General features: G+C 48.8%; 6 protein-coding genes across 6 annotated transcripts; 3 read left to right on the top strand and 3 right to left on the bottom strand.

Moving 5' to 3' along the window:
- Positions 1–190: 190 nt before the first annotated feature.
- On the bottom strand, positions 191–3,091 carry BP5553_02152 (uncharacterized protein; the record flags this gene model as incomplete). Its single annotated transcript, XM_032010775.1, has 1 exon — positions 191–3,091. One exon carries the CDS (start codon positions 3,089–3,091, stop codon positions 191–193), a length of 2,901 nt encoding a protein of 966 aa, XP_031874829.1.
- Positions 3,092–5,709: 2,618 nt separating this feature from the next.
- Positions 5,710–7,247, bottom strand: BP5553_02151 (uncharacterized protein; the record flags this gene model as incomplete). Its single annotated transcript, XM_032010774.1, has 4 exons — positions 5,710–5,991; positions 6,059–6,963; positions 7,019–7,141; positions 7,196–7,247. 4 exons carry the CDS (start codon positions 7,245–7,247, stop codon positions 5,710–5,712), a joined length of 1,362 nt encoding a protein of 453 aa, XP_031874828.1.
- Positions 7,248–8,542: 1,295 nt separating this feature from the next.
- BP5553_02150 (uncharacterized protein) lies at positions 8,543–9,919 on the top strand (the record flags this gene model as incomplete). Its single annotated transcript, XM_032010773.1, has 1 exon — positions 8,543–9,919. One exon carries the CDS (start codon positions 8,543–8,545, stop codon positions 9,917–9,919), a length of 1,377 nt encoding a protein of 458 aa, XP_031874827.1.
- Positions 9,920–11,227: 1,308 nt separating this feature from the next.
- On the top strand, positions 11,228–12,732 carry BP5553_02149 (Uncharacterized protein; the record flags this gene model as incomplete). The annotated part of the gene is made up of 2 exons (XM_032010772.1): positions 11,228–11,759; positions 11,822–12,732. The coding sequence occupies 2 exons, from the start codon at positions 11,228–11,230 to the stop codon at positions 12,730–12,732; spliced, it is 1,443 nt and encodes a 480-aa protein (XP_031874826.1).
- A 694-nt stretch (positions 12,733–13,426) lies between these two features.
- On the bottom strand, positions 13,427–14,618 carry BP5553_02148 (uncharacterized protein; the record flags this gene model as incomplete). Its single annotated transcript, XM_032010771.1, has 4 exons — positions 13,427–13,585; positions 13,638–13,783; positions 13,939–14,023; positions 14,079–14,618. The coding sequence occupies 4 exons, from the start codon at positions 14,616–14,618 to the stop codon at positions 13,427–13,429; spliced, it is 930 nt and encodes a 309-aa protein (XP_031874825.1).
- Positions 14,619–15,012: 394 nt separating this feature from the next.
- BP5553_02147 (Uncharacterized protein) lies at positions 15,013–15,991 on the top strand (the record flags this gene model as incomplete). The annotated part of the gene is made up of 2 exons (XM_032010770.1): positions 15,013–15,125; positions 15,181–15,991. 2 exons carry the CDS (start codon positions 15,013–15,015, stop codon positions 15,989–15,991), a joined length of 924 nt encoding a protein of 307 aa, XP_031874824.1.
- Between the last annotated feature and the right edge of the window lie 287 nt (positions 15,992–16,278).

The following is a 16,278-nucleotide window of genomic DNA, read 5'->3' as shown; positions in this document are numbered from 1 at the left end:
GCATTCGCAGCTTATTACCTTGTGTATCTCTTACAAACTTAGGTATGCACCATTACAAATTCATTAAACATGCTCACGTTAATTCAAGCTCCCCCGGGCCTATATTCACCGCGGTGATTAAAGAGAAAAGAGCTGCAGCACTCAAAGGTGGCTAATAATCTCTTGCATCATTAATACTTCAGCTACCGTCTCAATCGCTATCGCTAGAGATAACCGTGATTCCGTCTTCAACCCTAAAGCTAGTGTCCTTCTTCGCACTATCGGCCGTCTTCGCCTTGGTCTCACGATGATTGGTTGCTTCCGAAACGGGGGCAGAATCCGAAACAGACACCTGGACAGGATTGGCATCATTCATTTCGGTGTCCTGACCTGGAGGGTCGCTTGCGTTTGCAGCCATTGATCTGCTGTCACTGACACGAGCGCCCGCTCTAGGGGACGCACTCGTACTTTTATTGGTCTGCATTGTCTCCATCTTCGACGATGCAGGGCTGGCCATTCCCGGTGTGTTTTCAGTATGGGTGTGCTGCTGTGGTGTTGAAGATAACTTGGGGGATGTAGAGGTAGCAGGCCGTTTAGGCGGAGGCCCTTGGTATAGAATGGCATCAAATGTGGGTGGTTGAGCTGGAGGCCGGGGATCATGGCCACCATCATCATCTTCTCGGCGGCGCTTCCCAAATGCTGCCGTAGGCACCTGGTCTTGCGACATATACCGATGATTCCTCGGTACTGCAGCACCAGAAGCTGTAATTGGAGGGATAGCCGCCCGAGAGCCATCGCGATGAGCATTCTGCTGGTATGGTGAAGTTTCCGGTTGCGATGAGGAAGTTGGATTGTAAGGAGACATCTGTGCTCGTGAAGAAGAACGAGGTGGGGGAGCTCCATAAGGTGAGCCGTAGCCGTTTACTGCGCCAGACCGTTGAGGCACGTTGATTGGGCTAGGACCAGGCCGCCGAGACGCATTGATCGGTGAAAACCCTGTTGTTGGAACAACCACCTGTGGATTCGAGGATCTTGGGGGTTCTACAGCCCTAAATCCTTCAATTCGGTTCTTATGAACAGACGGCCTCATCGCCTGCTTGTCTCTCTCTCGGAGTCGAAGACTGACACCGTACCGCTTTCGAATTTGGCTTTTCTTGGAGGCATTCCCGTTCTTGAGAGATGTAAGCCTTTGGTCCCGAGCCTTTGGGTCCTTCATTTTGTCGGCCTCAGCCACGGCTTTCTCATATCTCCGGTCTTCTTCCAAGATTTCTCGGTTCAAAGCTGCTAATACATCTGGTGGCAGTTGAGACGGTGATTGTCTAATATCTTGAGGTACTTCTTTCTTTGAACGGCCTAATGGTGTATATAAGGGGGGCCGTGGAATCGATGGTGCTCCTGGAGTACGGGATTGCTGTGCTGACTGTCCTGGCCCTGAAGATTGGGGCGGTGGGGGCTGCTGGGCAAGTGGTACAAACTTGGATTGAGGTGTGTTCTGAGATGTCGAGGGATGCTGGGCTTGTTGCCCTTGTCCTACTTGTGGGATAGGGGCTGGGTTGCTCTCAACAGGCTGGTTGGTAAACGGAGGTCGTGCGATAGGTGCAGCACTAAAAGAGGTCTGGGAGGGCATTGGTGATCTAGACATCCCGGTTGTCTTCGCGGGACGAGCTGTAGCAGGTGCAATATCACAATCTCTACAGACTCCTTTAAGCTCATGATAGTCTCTTCCCTGCTTCGTAGTAAATCCTTGAGCACACATGGTGCACATCCACTTCCAGCTCCCATCAGGAGCTTCTTTTTCGCAAACCTTCTTATGGACATGATAGTTATAACCTGATCGGTCCTTGAAGTGTCTTTGGCAATAGGGGCAAATCATGGCACCTGGGGGTTGCGGCCGTGGTTGCGGTTGTGGTTGTAATTGTGGCTGTGGCTGTTGAGGTGGCGGTGGCCGTGGTTGCGACTGCGATTGTGGTTGTGGTTGCGATTGGGGTGGCGGTCTGGGCTGGCCAACATATTGATCAACAACAGGCTGGCTAGGAACAGGTGGGCCGCCGAAATGCACCATTGTAAATGGCGAAGGGTCCAAACGAGGGGCATCTCTCATATGTAAATCCCCTTGGCTGGGGGCCACCGGAGAAAGAACTGGAACAACCGACTCGTCGTATCTGTCAATGATGTCTTTCTGCTCATAACCGAGTCGACGGTGCGCCGCGAGCCAATTCAGAAGTGTCCTCCCATCAATACTCTCTAATCGACGCTCAAAGGCTGCATCGAGAACATGCTGCGGTACATACTCTTGAAGCTGAGCAGGAGTTGCGTTGTTTAGAACTTTCGAGAACACTGGCTGCTTGGTAACAGCAGTTTCGAGAAGAGGTCCCTTAAATAGACTATCATCCCTTCTGATGCGGTCTAAAATCGGGTGAGTAGAGTTCTTTAGCAAACACCTTAAGAGAAAAGAGATATGGTTCTCGTCGTAGCCAGCGAACAGTAGGACCCTCCACTGGTCTCGGAAGACTCGCTGCGCTATCGAAGGTGAAGTTTGTGACAGCGCCTCCTGCAAACGGGCTTTCTCCTTGTCGCTCTTGATCGATTCCGAGGTGGTCCTAACAGGTGGAGGGGTAGTATGGGAGGGTTCGTATGCTGGGAGAGGGGACGGCGGATGGTTGTTAGGAGCAAGCTCCCTTGGTGACTCCGTTCGCTTTGGGTTGCCAGTGTCGGCAGTATTACCATTAATTCCAATATAGCCATTATTACTGTGCTTCTCCTTCTCGATGTTCTCTTGGGGCTTATCATTATGGTCGTTCCTTCCATTCTCAGTCACCCGGTTCTTCTCGTCCTTGCCGCTATCCTCGCTGGCACAGCCAATCTTGTCTTGCCCGGCATCCTCCTGAGCCGCGCCGGTTTCGCCAGGTGGTGATATCGACGATAGCTGTTGACTTTGATCCTGAGAGGGTGACTTTACTGGGTTTCCAGACCCAGAATTGACGTTCACGTGATGATCGCCATCCTTGGTCACGTGTGGAGGGTTGCGCCGTGAGACATCCTCTTGCGCGACCACATGCGCGTCGCTCATCGACACATCACCATCAGCGGGTCGCGACTCTGCAATGGACATCGCGATTTGCAACTGCCACGCTTGGCCTGTCTATGGCGCAAAGGTCACAGACTGATGCGCCGCGAAGAAGTTCGGACGAAAATGAAAGATACCACGAAAGCAGTAAAAATCTCTCTTCTGAAATAGGGTATCGTCTGGGCGCATGCCTATTAAACCCTCTGGTTAGCGCCGGACGATATAAAACCCAAGTTAATATTAATGCGTAATGACAAGTGAAACCTGTCCAGAGTGGCCATGATGGATATATATTGCATTGCGAAGTAAACGGAAAACCAACTTATTGCATACTCGCTAGCCTAGTATTAAGTGATTAGTTGTTGCATCTTGGCGAATAAGACGCGGTTCGCAATTAGGTCTCGGAAGCGGTTTAATAAAGGAAAAGGAAGGGGGCACAGGGATTTATAGATTGTTAATGACACTGGCTTATAAAAGTCAAACCACGCTAGCTTCGTTAGGACAGTTTAATGCACTAATAATAGATCTATTCCTCCTTAGGATGAGATATTCGGCCGCTTTAAGTGAAGGAGGCTGCGCTTGCGACACAACACCAAACCGTATAAAGTAACTGCGCTCGCTTAGCATTGTAATATTACGCGCCGAAGAAGAAATTCAACCGAGTCACAGCCATGTAACACCGTAGTGCCAGGAAGCCCCCGCAAGAAGCAACTATATCTGCTATTCCAAGGGTCGCCGCTTGACGACCTGCCGCTTCTGTCGGTTGGTTGTCTGCATCTAGATCTATCTGCGTTGGGGTCTAACTTTCGCTTGAGTTGCGTCCTGCCCTGTCCCCTCGGCGCAATCTAGCATGCTGGACGCTGACATAGCAGCTGCTCACCAACCCTGGTCGGACCTAGAAGCACAAGGTAGGAGCCCCAGGCTTTTAACTTATATTCTAATTTGGCGCTGTTCGGCAGTAGGGGGCCCTTCGCGGATACACTCGGTAGATATCTAAGGCACCTCAGTTAGGTACTGTAGGTATCTACTACTGCATATGCTTCAACGCAGTTTGGCATTAATGTTGATGCTAAATCATAGCATAAGTATCCGCAAATTCCGGGTCGCGAAGTCGCGAATTAATTTTGAATAAGGGAGCCCGACGTATAATAATCCTGCAATTATGTAGTTGCTGACGCTGTAATCGTAGGATAAATGTAAGTGGTCGCTCAAGCTCAGTATGAACGAGTAGGCAAGGTGCCTAGGTGAAATTGTTATCTAGGTCGAGATACGGGGACTGGGGGTATAGTTCAGGTTTGAAATATGGCCATGGGGTGTCGTGGATTTTGCTGAACGAAGAGACGATCGAAGCTAAAAGGCCCTCTTTGTATATTCGATGGCCCGCACTTTAGCAAGTTGGGTGTTGATCAAAGGCTTAGCAGATCACTTACTCAAAGAGTAGAAGTTGAGGTGTGGGGTTTTGGTGGACGTTGACAAAAAAAGAGAAACCTAAAGCGAAAATGATGTTGACTTTGCAATAGAAGTCACTTACCTCGTGACGACGCGAACTGCGGTTGAAGCAAGCAGTCAAGTGAATACGACTTGAAGGCTTGGGGGCTGAGATATCGATATTGGCAGTTGCTGGTAGAGGGAGATAGAGGAATAGCCAGCCCTTTGAGAAGTTAAGCTATGGATGTTGATTGTGGTGGTTGTCGGAAAAGGAGACAAAATTAAGGCGAGATGGCCTCACTCTTATAGCCGATGATTGCTACTGGCTTCAGCACCTGGCGTAAGATAAATACTTCAAAGTAAACCAGTCGAAAGGCTGAGATTTAGTGGTAGTAATTCGAGAAGTGAGGTTCTCAAAAGAACTAGCGCTTTCGAGGGGGTTGTCAAAGCGGCTAAGTGTCAAGAGTGAAGAATCTAATCACTGTAAACCGATCGTCGAGAGGTGATACGATCCAGGTAGACTAGGACCTAAGTAGTGAATCGGATTTTCCCTTTGTTATATGCTGCTTCACAGACATTTCCGTTATAGGTGTACGAGGAATGGAAGTAATATCGGGAAATAATTATGAGTTGCGTTATAAAACACCGAATGCGACAGGAACCCAGATTCATAAACTTATAATTTAAACTAATAAATGAACCACGAAACTCAGATTCTGCAACCTATCCCTTATCTCGGGGGCATTAATATACAGAGGTTTGGCAGGGAATAATACTCCGATAGAGCTGGGGACTAGTTAAAGCAGATAAGGAGAAAAATAGAACTTTGTAGTTTGCAGTTTGCATGCCGCGGAATATTACCCATCCATGATGTCTATAGTGAAGATCATCCATGATTGCTGTAAGTTTCAAGAGTTACCGCGGTTGGTGGTGCTGAAGCCTTCTTGCCAATGGAAAGGAAGGGTGACTGCCGTGCCACACAAAGCTAGAACTTTCTCCGCCTCAGTGCGCTGGCTGCCGCGGGAAGTTAATTCAAGGAAAATAAAATGCAACAGTGATATCGTTGGCATCAAACGCAGTGGCGTACGATTTGCTGGTCCTCGAATAACCATATCCATACAAACCAAACCAATTCCCCTCCAGGATGCCCAATGACTAGCCACCTCGAGGACCGCGAGGCCACTAATTCTTACTACCTTCTATCACCAGCTATAATCTCGTGGTTTTCCAGGGGTTTATCCGCCCAAACAAGCAACAAGCAAGTCTTCGTAATCGCCACTTGTCTCACCCCGGATCCTGTTCGCAAGACTCGTCCTGAATCTATGCTGAAATGCTCCCTTGACTTGTTGCATATGGTTTCTGTCCCAGTGCGCCCTGATGACTCTATTCGTGAGGAGCATATCCTTGGTCCCCATACCCGCCATCGCGTCTTCAAGGCTGACGGCGTCGCGCATCGCTTTATCGGTGCCGGTTCGAAGCTGGTGCAAGAGAGCGTCCTCCATATGGCCGGAGAATTCCTGTCGGTTGAGTTAGAGTCTATACCATCTTCCGAGTTCAAGAGCGCAGAATGTTTGGCGGACTTACCTTTTTGATGACAGTCTCCAGATCTCTCCTAAACTTCTCCTGATATGTATGCGCAATGGCTCTAATTTGAGCATCGCTTCTCTGAGTAAGGATATTGCACACCAGCAATTCGTCTGTTCCCGTCTTGCCCTCGGTTGCTTTGTATAGTTCCATCACATCCGCATCAATCTGTTGTGGGATAACTGGCGCACTCTCTTCGTTCCTGTTGGCCGCCAAAACCATCATGAAATGTCTTTCGGTCTTCATGCTCAAGTCTCCCCTGACATCTGATTCTAGATTGCTGCGGTATGTCTTAGAATACGCCTCCTTGATCGCCCGTATGTCGGCATTTGATCTCCCCAGTAACACATCATTAAGTAGCATTTCGTTGGTACCAGGACCAGACATGGCTTCGTGCAATAAATAAACATCTTGTTGCAATGGTCCACGAGCGAGTGCACAAAGGCCCTCTTCAAACCAATCAGATGTTTCGCTCTTGATATCTTTAATAAGATCTCGGCTAAAGCGGTAGTTGAAGGTTTGCCGCAGGACATTGGCTTGCAGTGGATCTTTGCTTGCCAATACACGTATGAGAGCTTTCTCATCTGTGCCAAAGCCCTTCATGGCCTTTCGGAGTGTCTCAGCATCCGCGACTCCATCCCAGCCTATCTGCTGCGCCGGTCCATATCCAAGAGACGGCGGAGTGGGTTGAACGTATGCGGGTTGTGGTGGGGCGTACTGCTGGGGAGGAGGAGCGCCGTAAGGGGCCGGAGCTGGAGGGGGAGCGCCATAAGGCTGTTGATATTGCTGGGGTGGAGGGGCGCCGTATCCGGGAGCAGGAGGACCGGGAGGAGGAGCGCCGTAAGGCTGTTGTTGTTGCTGGTAGCCGCCTTGCGGAGGGTAGGGCTGCTGGGGAGGGGGATATTCTGATATCAGGTCGTCAACATATGTGCTTCACCCTTTCGAATTCCATGTACTCACGACCAGGCGGGGGTGCGGACGACCCGTACTGCTGTGGTGGGTAGGGTGCCGCTTGGGGAGCGCCGTAAGGCGGCTGCTGCTGGTAACCCTGGGGAGGATACGGTTGTTGAGGCGGAGGATATTCTAGCCCTCGAGGTCAGCGTAACTCATCCCTCAATGGGGGTTTCTTGAACTTACGCCCTGGAGGAGGTGCTCCGTATCCGCCGTAGGGGGGTTGTTGGTAAGCCATTATCAGTGCAGTGCAGTCGTGCAGTGTTCAGAAATGAAATGAAATGGGGGAGTAATCACGGAAGAGGAGGTAGGAGTTCTCTGCGCGATGAACTCGATCTTGTACTTCTTACGTTAGGGCGGACACTTGAACCGAACCGTAAGACGCCAGGCAAAATACACCGTAAGCAGGCCTGTACTTCGCACTACACCAGCCAAGCTCTGCCTTTTCCAGGTGGCCGTCGCGACAAAAAGGAGGGGCAGTGCTGCTGGAATGCTACTACTGTCGGGAGTTTGCTAATAGCTCTTGATCCTTGGGGCGCAGCCGGACTACGACCTGCCTCAGCCACAGCGGTGGCTTTGCCCCTGGCTACCTTATTGCTAGTACCTACTAAAGGTACTTACTCCGTAAACAATCACTTTGTGGGGGGCGAGGTACACTACGTAACGTGTTGACTGCCTTAAGTACAAAGAGGTAAAACAGAAGATTTAGGAATAATCCTCAACGTTTGCAGCCAATACGAATGCGAAAGCAAATGCGACTGATGTTTTCATTGATATTGATATTGATATACTGATAGGTACCTAGGTACCTAGCTTCCTCGTTCTGTGTGACGCTTTGTCTGCTCTGCGACCATATGGACGAAGTGCTGTATCGAGCACTGGCGCAGTAGGGCTGAGGTTTGACGTCAAAACCCGCAGCTGAATGGCAAGCTTCGACAACGACGACGACGACGACGACGACAACAACATCAACAAGGACTTTGTGTTCGCTCGAACCGTCACCACAACATATTCCTTGAGAGGATCTATCTCCACACTACACATCGCGGTTCCTCAACGACCTGGATATTCTCCTGGTGTATCACCGAAAGAAACGACGGGTTCCTCGTGCGACAAGTTACAAACTCCCAACAGTTGGGGCCGCCGCCTTAACTTCATTTGTTTGTCACACTAAGACGCCTGCATAAGCTTCATTTATGACTGCGCAGTGTGGCGGCGAATCCCGACCTCCCAGGTCCGAGGTCTAGAAACCACGCAATAAAATGCACGTGACTCGAGCTTTTACTGAGTCATAAAAGTAGTCGTCCTAAGGCGGATTTGATCCCGCTCAGTATCCATACGGTATACATAAAAGATCCTATACTTACCCAGCTAATGCGATCTCTCTTATCCGGGTCCCCAATGAATCAAGCGTTTTGCGTTGGCCTTTTGTCGCCTGGAATGAATCCTGCGTAGTAGCCTTCCCTATGATTGCCTCGATTTGATCAGTCAACCACAACTACAACCAAATATAACTTTACTATTTTGTCCATCATGGGCGGCCATGCTTTCTCTAATCGTTCCCCTCCTCTTGCCACCCCGCGAATGCCACCAGAGGTCTATAACCAAGTCTTGGAACAAACACTTTCCAAGCTCCACCAGCATTACTCCCTAGTCGAGAGTCCAATCGAAGCACCGTGCAAAACTACCTTCGGCGATGTGGACATTCTGGTCCAAGGGCCGCTCAGAAAAGAGTTTGATCCATCTGAGACGCCCCGGAGTGAGGTAGCAAAGCGCCTATCAGAACTATTTGGTGCTGCGGCATGGGTCGCAGAGAAGGGGAATCCAACCATGAATCTCGCTATCCCTTGGCCGTCAAACACAGCTTCGGGGTGTTCGAAGACTGAAGTCGTTGAAGACTTAGGCATACATGCTCCGGAAGAAGAAAGCGCAGAGAATAGATTCGTACAGATAGATGTCCACCACCTACCCACCCCCGAGCGCTTTCGCTGGGAGCTCTTCCACAGCGCACATGGAGACCTATGGAATATCCTTGGTACGACCATCCGGCCATTTGGACTCACGTGTAATGATCGTGGCCTATATCTCCGAATCGCGGAAATCGAACTCCTCGATAGGAAGAAGAGCATGGTATTCCTTACATCAGAGCCCAAGGAAGTGTTGGAACTTCTTGGTTTGGAGGAAGGGAAATGGTGGAAGCAGTTCAAAGACCAAGAGGAGATGTTTCTCTTTGCTACCACCTGCCGGATGTTCTGGATCAAAGAGCCAGGTGAAAAAGGGGCCGAGGGCGATGTGGTTGGTGAAGTTGCAATAAACAGTGCTGGGGGACAGATAGGTGGTGAAGTGGGGAAGAAACAGCTCAAGCACAATGATCGACAACGTATGGCTAAACGCCCAATATTCAGAGCATGGATTGAAGATTTTATCCCCAAATTAAAGGAATCTGGCGAACACTGGGAAGCGAAAGTAACTCGAGAACAGATTCGAGACCAGGCATTCGAAAAGTTTGGTGTCAAAGAGCAGTATGAGACTCGACTGAGGGAGTGGAGGTTGGCAAGACAGAGAGACGAAATTTGGAGGGAGACAATCAAAGGATCTGTCCCTGTTGATCATATAGATCCTGCATTGCGGGGTGCCGCAATCCGAACGCTAAAGGCCGTTCTCTTGGATGGCGAACTATTTGATGGCGCCTCACCCCTGGCAGCCCAGACCGATAGCGAGGGTTTCTACAATCTTGGTGCTACGAGGGAGTTTGTCGAAAGCAATTGGAGGCGAGCTGGAGAGATTGGTTTGGAGAGACAGTTGACGAGGGGTAGCGGAATGATGGAGTTAATGGCGAATAAGAGGAAGCGGGCTGGTGAAGAAAAGACGCATGATGAAGGGAAGGCAGATACCGAAAAGCCTGCATAGGTATTGTTTTGGGAGGGAACGACAGAGTGTGGCTAAAAAGACTATCCCCTGGTATATATAGCTTCAACGGTTGGTTTGTTGATGTGCTGGTAGGTACGGTCTCTATGGCAAATACCCCTGCCCAGTCAAGTTCCTAACTGTTGGAGCAGATGATATTCCGGTCGACTCTAAAAACGGTCGTAGAACCGCCGAGTGAAGCACTTGTCGTCATGTTACAGAAGTGAGATCCGTTATAGGATTCTATAATTTCAACGGTTTATACTGTAGGCCTTTTGTTCTGGGATGATTAAGCCTTCAGACCTTGTGGAGAAGGAACAACTACCTCAATGGGAATTATCACGCCCTGGAAGCTCGGGGAAGAGAGAACCCTTCAAGGGCGACTCAAGACAAAAGCCGGCAGAATGACAAGTCGAGTGAGCAAGCTCGCTCGCCAATTCGCAACACACTACAATAGGCGAAGTCAAAAAAATTCTCAAGATCAGTCACAGGAGCACAAAGGCTAGAAATAGAGGCAAAAAATATTTAATATATTATCACATACCCGGGAAGCAAAAGAGTTGAGCCCGGTGTCGTATGCCTACATCTCTTGCCGATTTTGTTGTTTTGTTGCTGTTGTTGATTTTGTCGCTTTTATCCCTATCAATCCTCTCCAGAAGACAATTTGACCTGAACCACTTAGCCAAGTAGCCGCCTGTTGTCTTCCTTAAAAACCCAAATTTCTTATTTTAAATTATATACTGGAGGCAGGCAGAGCGGAAAGGAGACAGCCACGTGACTAGCCTTATAGTATAAACCATACCTAGGTACTTATATATATCTACAAATGGTGAAATAAGACTAAATTCAAATTTAAGTAAGTACTCAGCTAAACACTAGCGTTTAGTTGGGGGGGGGGGGGCTAGCATTATAAGACTATTACTTTTATATATAGGCTTTTCGTAGCTATTTAGCTAATGTTCCGGCTTCATGATCGGAACATAGGAACAAACCATACAATGTCAAACTACTGAGACATGAAATCGCGCGAGTTTCCAGAACTTGCTTTAGAACACCAAAGAATCGGCCTATCACCGAGATCCGTCGACTAATAGATAGGCGTTGAGCATGGGTATCGTCTCATCCAACGAACAACCTCCAACTAACAGCAACCATCAAAGGATGAAATATTGTCGCAAACCCCACCAGTTGCAACGTTCATTCTACACAGTCTCTCTTACTCACTACACTTAGTGTTCGTACCATTCCTACTACCATCACGCCCTCAACTCTCGTCCGCACGTGTACAACATTCGCTTGCATCCATCGACGATGTCGCCTCGCCAACATGAAGACGACGATTCACCCTGGCCTCGGTTCGTCCTCGTCGACCTCGTCGACCTCGGCGACACTGAAGACTTCGAGAGATATGGACCAAGGGGCTTCCACCCGGTTCACCTAGGCGACGTCTACGGCGATGAACGCTATAGAGTTGTTCACAAGCTCGGCGCCGGCGGCTTCTCCACTGTCTGGCTGGCGTGTGACGGGACAGAGCACAGGTGGGTGGCTCTGAAAATTGTCATCGCCGAGCATTCGACATCTGTTTATTCCAAGAGCCAGTTGAGCCGCCATGCTGCCTTACAGTGCGCCGGTGATGAAGAATTCGTCGTTGAACATCCACACTTCACCCTCGATGGGCCAAATGGTCGCCATCTATGCCTTGTCTTGCCTGTTTTAGGCCCATCTACGTCTCAGTTATCTGCTGGCTTTTCTTCTAGGATCAGACCGTGGCTATCTCGTAGGGCTAGCTACCAAGCTACGAGGGCCTTAGCTAAAATGCATACGCAAGGTTTATGCCATGGAGGTAAGTCACCCTTATACTTGAACGGCTGTCGAGCTATCTTAATCCTCTACTAACATATCTAGATGTAACAACGGCTAATATCCTCTTCGGTCTATTGGATTTCGATCGCTATACGGAGAGCGATATCTACCGCTTATTTGGCAAACCTGAGATGACATTGCTTGAAACTTACTCTGGAGAGCGGCCAGGTCCCGGTGCCCCAAGTTATATCGTGAAGCCACTCGATTTTCTTTCCTCCAAAGAGAGCATAATCAGCAAAGACGTCAGACTAATTGACTTTGACCAGTCGTTTCCGGTTTCGTCACCCCCAGAGCGTATGCTAGGTACTCCAGTTGAGTTTCTAGCACCAGAGGTCGCGGTAGGCCTAAAAGCTAGTCCCCGAAGCGACGTTTGGGCTCTCGGTTGCTCCATCTTCCGACTTAGATCGGGAGAAAGCCCCTTCTCGGGGTATGAAGTTACCTCGCCGGCGGATTTGATGAAGATTATTATCCAGACTCTCGGTGACATGCCTAGCTCGTGGGAGGATATATTATTTGATTACGATGGACAGCCGACAAAAGAGCCTACCAAAGGCGAACCACTTGAGAAGTGGGAAGGTAAACGGCCAATCAAGGATCTGGTCTTCAAGATACGGGACCAACCTGAGAATAGTGTCGTCGATACTGGCAGCGTTCGACCAGAGCATCAAGTGTGGGGAGAAGACGAAAATAAGCCATACCCTCAGTGTTTCTCGGATACTGTTTGGAAGCCTACGGCTACGGAGATTGATAATACCTACTTATATGGTTACGATGATGAGACGGATGCACTTCTAGAGGCGATGCCAAAGATTTCGGAGAACGAGGCAGCCTTGCTCTACGACCTCTTATCCAAAATATTTGTATACGATCCACAAAAGCGCTTAAGTGCCAGAGAGATGCTAAGTCATCCTTGGTTTCACATGGATGGTCTGTTATTAAAGGAGTGCACCTAGCTTAGCAAAAAAGCCGCCAATGGTATCAGCGTCTCTAAGAGATATAATGCCTTTATGTAAGAGGAGGCCTCTTAGATCATCCAGATTTGCCGGGCGGGGTCGTATAAATCTTGCTTGGGCCAATAATGCTTCTCCGACTCAGGCCTCCCAGTTCGTGGTCGCTGATATCGATCGAGAGCCTGCGATTTTGTACAAAGATCAGGGTCTAGTCATCGACAGGGTCGACAGTGAAGGAGCTGATGTTGGTGAATTCGCAGTAGCGGAGTTGAATGAAAATATCTGCGAGCTGGGTATGGAGGTGGATTGGTATGAATATTAGACTAGAAGGGTGGGTTTGGCTGCAGCCGTAGCCATGAAAGTGCGGGGTTGGCCAAAATCGAGATTGTGATGCGATGTATCCTGATGTTTAGATGCGTATTCAGATACCATGTAAGTCGGCTTTTGTGAAGCATCGGTGGCATGAGTTGGGACTGGTCTAGAGAACGACGGGGCACTTAAATTATAGAGGAATGAGTGCAAGTAAGAGTATCTAAGAATAGTGACAAATCAGTTGGGCAAGTAATACCTCGGGCTGAAAGATTAAACAGGGTGAGTGAGAGCGAATCGGAAATCATCTATTTTAAAAACACATCTAAATTTCTCATAAACTCCACCACAAAAGCCTACTATGCCATCCTTAGATCCACTCATCGTGTCAACACTGGAGACCGAGCGTTCGATGATGATAATCAAATGCCTTCAAAAGGCCGCACAGGTGGGCACCAGCTGCCATCAGAACAAGAATATGAAATATCTGGTGGGAGCTTCCCCATATGTCGAACGATCCCGGCCATTGGCGTTCGGGCCAGCGAGCCTAGTGTAAGGCGTCAGTTATGACGACGTAACGGAAGTTGATTAATGCTCACTGCATAAATTCCGGCTCCTAGAATGTATAGGACGCCTTGTGTTACCATCCATGTCAAGCCTATCCGCTGTTGCATCTCTTCAGCCCCGTATAGTTCTAGTCCATGTAGAACAGGGAAGACTGCAGACATGCCCATACCAACAAACACTAGATGATTGGAGAGTTAGCATCTCTTATTCCAGTGATACTCGACGGTGGATGTATTAGGGCGTAAAGAAGCACGTTTCGAGTCATGAAGTAGATAAAATAATTGAGAGAAACCACAAAGGAAAGCTAAAAATTTACAAAAAAGCTATACTTACTGCCGGCTCGGTAGGGCCGCCATTCTGGAGTCCTAAATTTATCAAAAATAGATACCATGGCGCAGCCTAACCCCAAGGAACATATCTACGACTGGTATAAGCATATGTTTTTAATAGGGTAGTCGCCAGGGGAGACTGACCATTGTCCAATAGAATTCCTGCAAGTGCGGATGGCAATAGAAGCCATAGAAAACGCTGGGAATGAAACTCCCAGTGATAAGGAACACAATACCAACATAATCCAGCTTGTTACCAAACCTGGCAACCATTGGAGAATGATTGGAAATCGTATGGAACGTCCCAGACATGCCCAGGCAAATTGCTGCACCGAGGAAGAAACATCCAAATGCGGTGATATCTGACCGTGTTGCGGTCTCATATCGGGATTCGATCGCGGAATAAAGTATAGCACCAGTAATAGAGAAGGCGATGGCTCCTAGGAAGTGTGAATAAAGATTAACAGTCTCATTGTGGAGGTAGCCGAGGCTGGCGAAGGACTTTCTGAACGAATTCGAGGCGACTCGATATCCAGAAAGGATGTAATGGTTGTCCTGCTGCCATGAAGGTAAATCATCCCAAGGCACCGTCAATGATAACCGATTCTCTATGTTTTTCTCAATATTCTTCGCTGCATCTGCAATGACTTCGATTGTCGAAGATCGCCGGTGGCGGACAGCCATGTCAATTGAACAGCGGGGTTCAAGAGTTGGGGAGATCAGGAAATATTGCCCAGAATTTCAGGAAAAGAAACAAGAAATATATGGATTCAATAGACTGTTCCAAGGACGTAGGGAAATATTTACAAGGAAAATGAAAACTAAAATACTTCTATCTCATAACATCGTTTTCTGAAAAGGTTGGAGGACACGAGGCGGTGTTGCGCGTTCCTTGTTGGGACAAATCTTGCCGAGGTTCCTGCTGTAAATATTTTATGTTGAGGCATGAGACAAGCTTCCAGTTCCTCAGCCTCGTCATCTCCTAGTTCCAGCCACAGCTCCAGCCTGCCGTCACTCTGTCAGTTCCACCACACTTGTCTCCGCCAGCCTTAGGATCTTCTGTCATCTATCTTCTCTGATGTCGACCCATAGCCCTAGAGGCCGTGCGACCTCAGGAGCATGGAGCCGGTTAAAACCCGCAAATCTCGACCCTCTGGAAGCAATCGGCCTCCCATCCAAAGGAGATAAGAGGTACCCGACCCACCCGGTGGTACGATAGTTGATGTTGATCATGTAAAACAAACAGGCTCCTCGACCATAAAGCCCAGGAGCGTTACTATACCAAAATTATCGACAGATACATGTCCTTCTGTTCCGACGCGGGTCGCAGCGATGAGCTTCTTCGACGGCTCGCACGTATGGATATATCTCGTGACGATAGCAGGAACGAAACGCCGCAGACAGCGGTCCCCAACACCGCAGATCTCTCTATCAAGACTATTCCCAGCGAAATTGGGCCTGCGGGGCAGAAGGATCTTTCCATGTTGATGATGGCTATGAGGAAGCTACGCGAGGGAATTGTGGCTTCAAAAAGGGTTGATGATTTCTCGATTCAAGCATACATATTCTGCATCAGGTTGTCCATATTGCTGAAGGAAATGGAATCATATCATCCAGCGATTCTCCATTTGCTGAAGAGGATGCATGCGGTACAACCTCTTACCAAGACCGAGCTTCACGAGTTCGTGGGCTACCTTGTGTTGGACCTTGCTTGTCGCCAGAATGATCTCGCTGGAGCATATGCCGTCAAGCATAAGTGGGGATTGAAAGATTCAAAGGTGGATGTTGTTTTACATGCCCTGACCCATGACAATTATTTCTTGTTCTGGCAGGCTAAGAGGAACGTGGATGGCCACAAGGCAAAGCTGATGGAATTTGCAGAGGACGGTATGAGAAGGCAGACATTGAAATGTCTTGGACGGAGCTATCTCAGTATTGATCTGCCATCTTTGGAAGCAATTGCTAATTCCCCCTGGCCTTCCTTAACCAAGGATTGCGGCGTCGGTTGGCAGTTGGACGGTGCCACGGTTATCATCCGAAAACCCAAGACCCGGTGAGCTTGAGGGAATAATTGAGGCATTGATATTAAATGCAAGCATATCTTTTGATGATATACTGGAATCTTGGTTTGTTATTTTCCCAGCTCATCTGCTAAATCCCATACTAATCGCCAACGAAGGGTTTCCAGGACAGACCTCTAGTCCCGTATACGATGGACCATGGCCGGGTGCCGTCTGTGCTACCACTCTTGTCTCCATTCGAAGGCAATGCCCATTGTGTATGACTCTTCCATATACTCGGACCTGTCGGCTTGCTTTGGGGTTAAACCTCCAGTGCATGGTGC

Source organism: Venustampulla echinocandica, assembly GCF_003357145.1.
Source record: "Venustampulla echinocandica strain BP 5553 chromosome Unknown scaffold_0, whole genome shotgun sequence".
NCBI classification, from domain to species: domain Eukaryota; kingdom Fungi; phylum Ascomycota; class Leotiomycetes; order Helotiales; family Pleuroascaceae; genus Venustampulla; species Venustampulla echinocandica.
The sequence above is the reverse complement of the archived record's forward strand: the minus strand, read 5'-3'. Positions and strand labels throughout refer to the sequence as shown.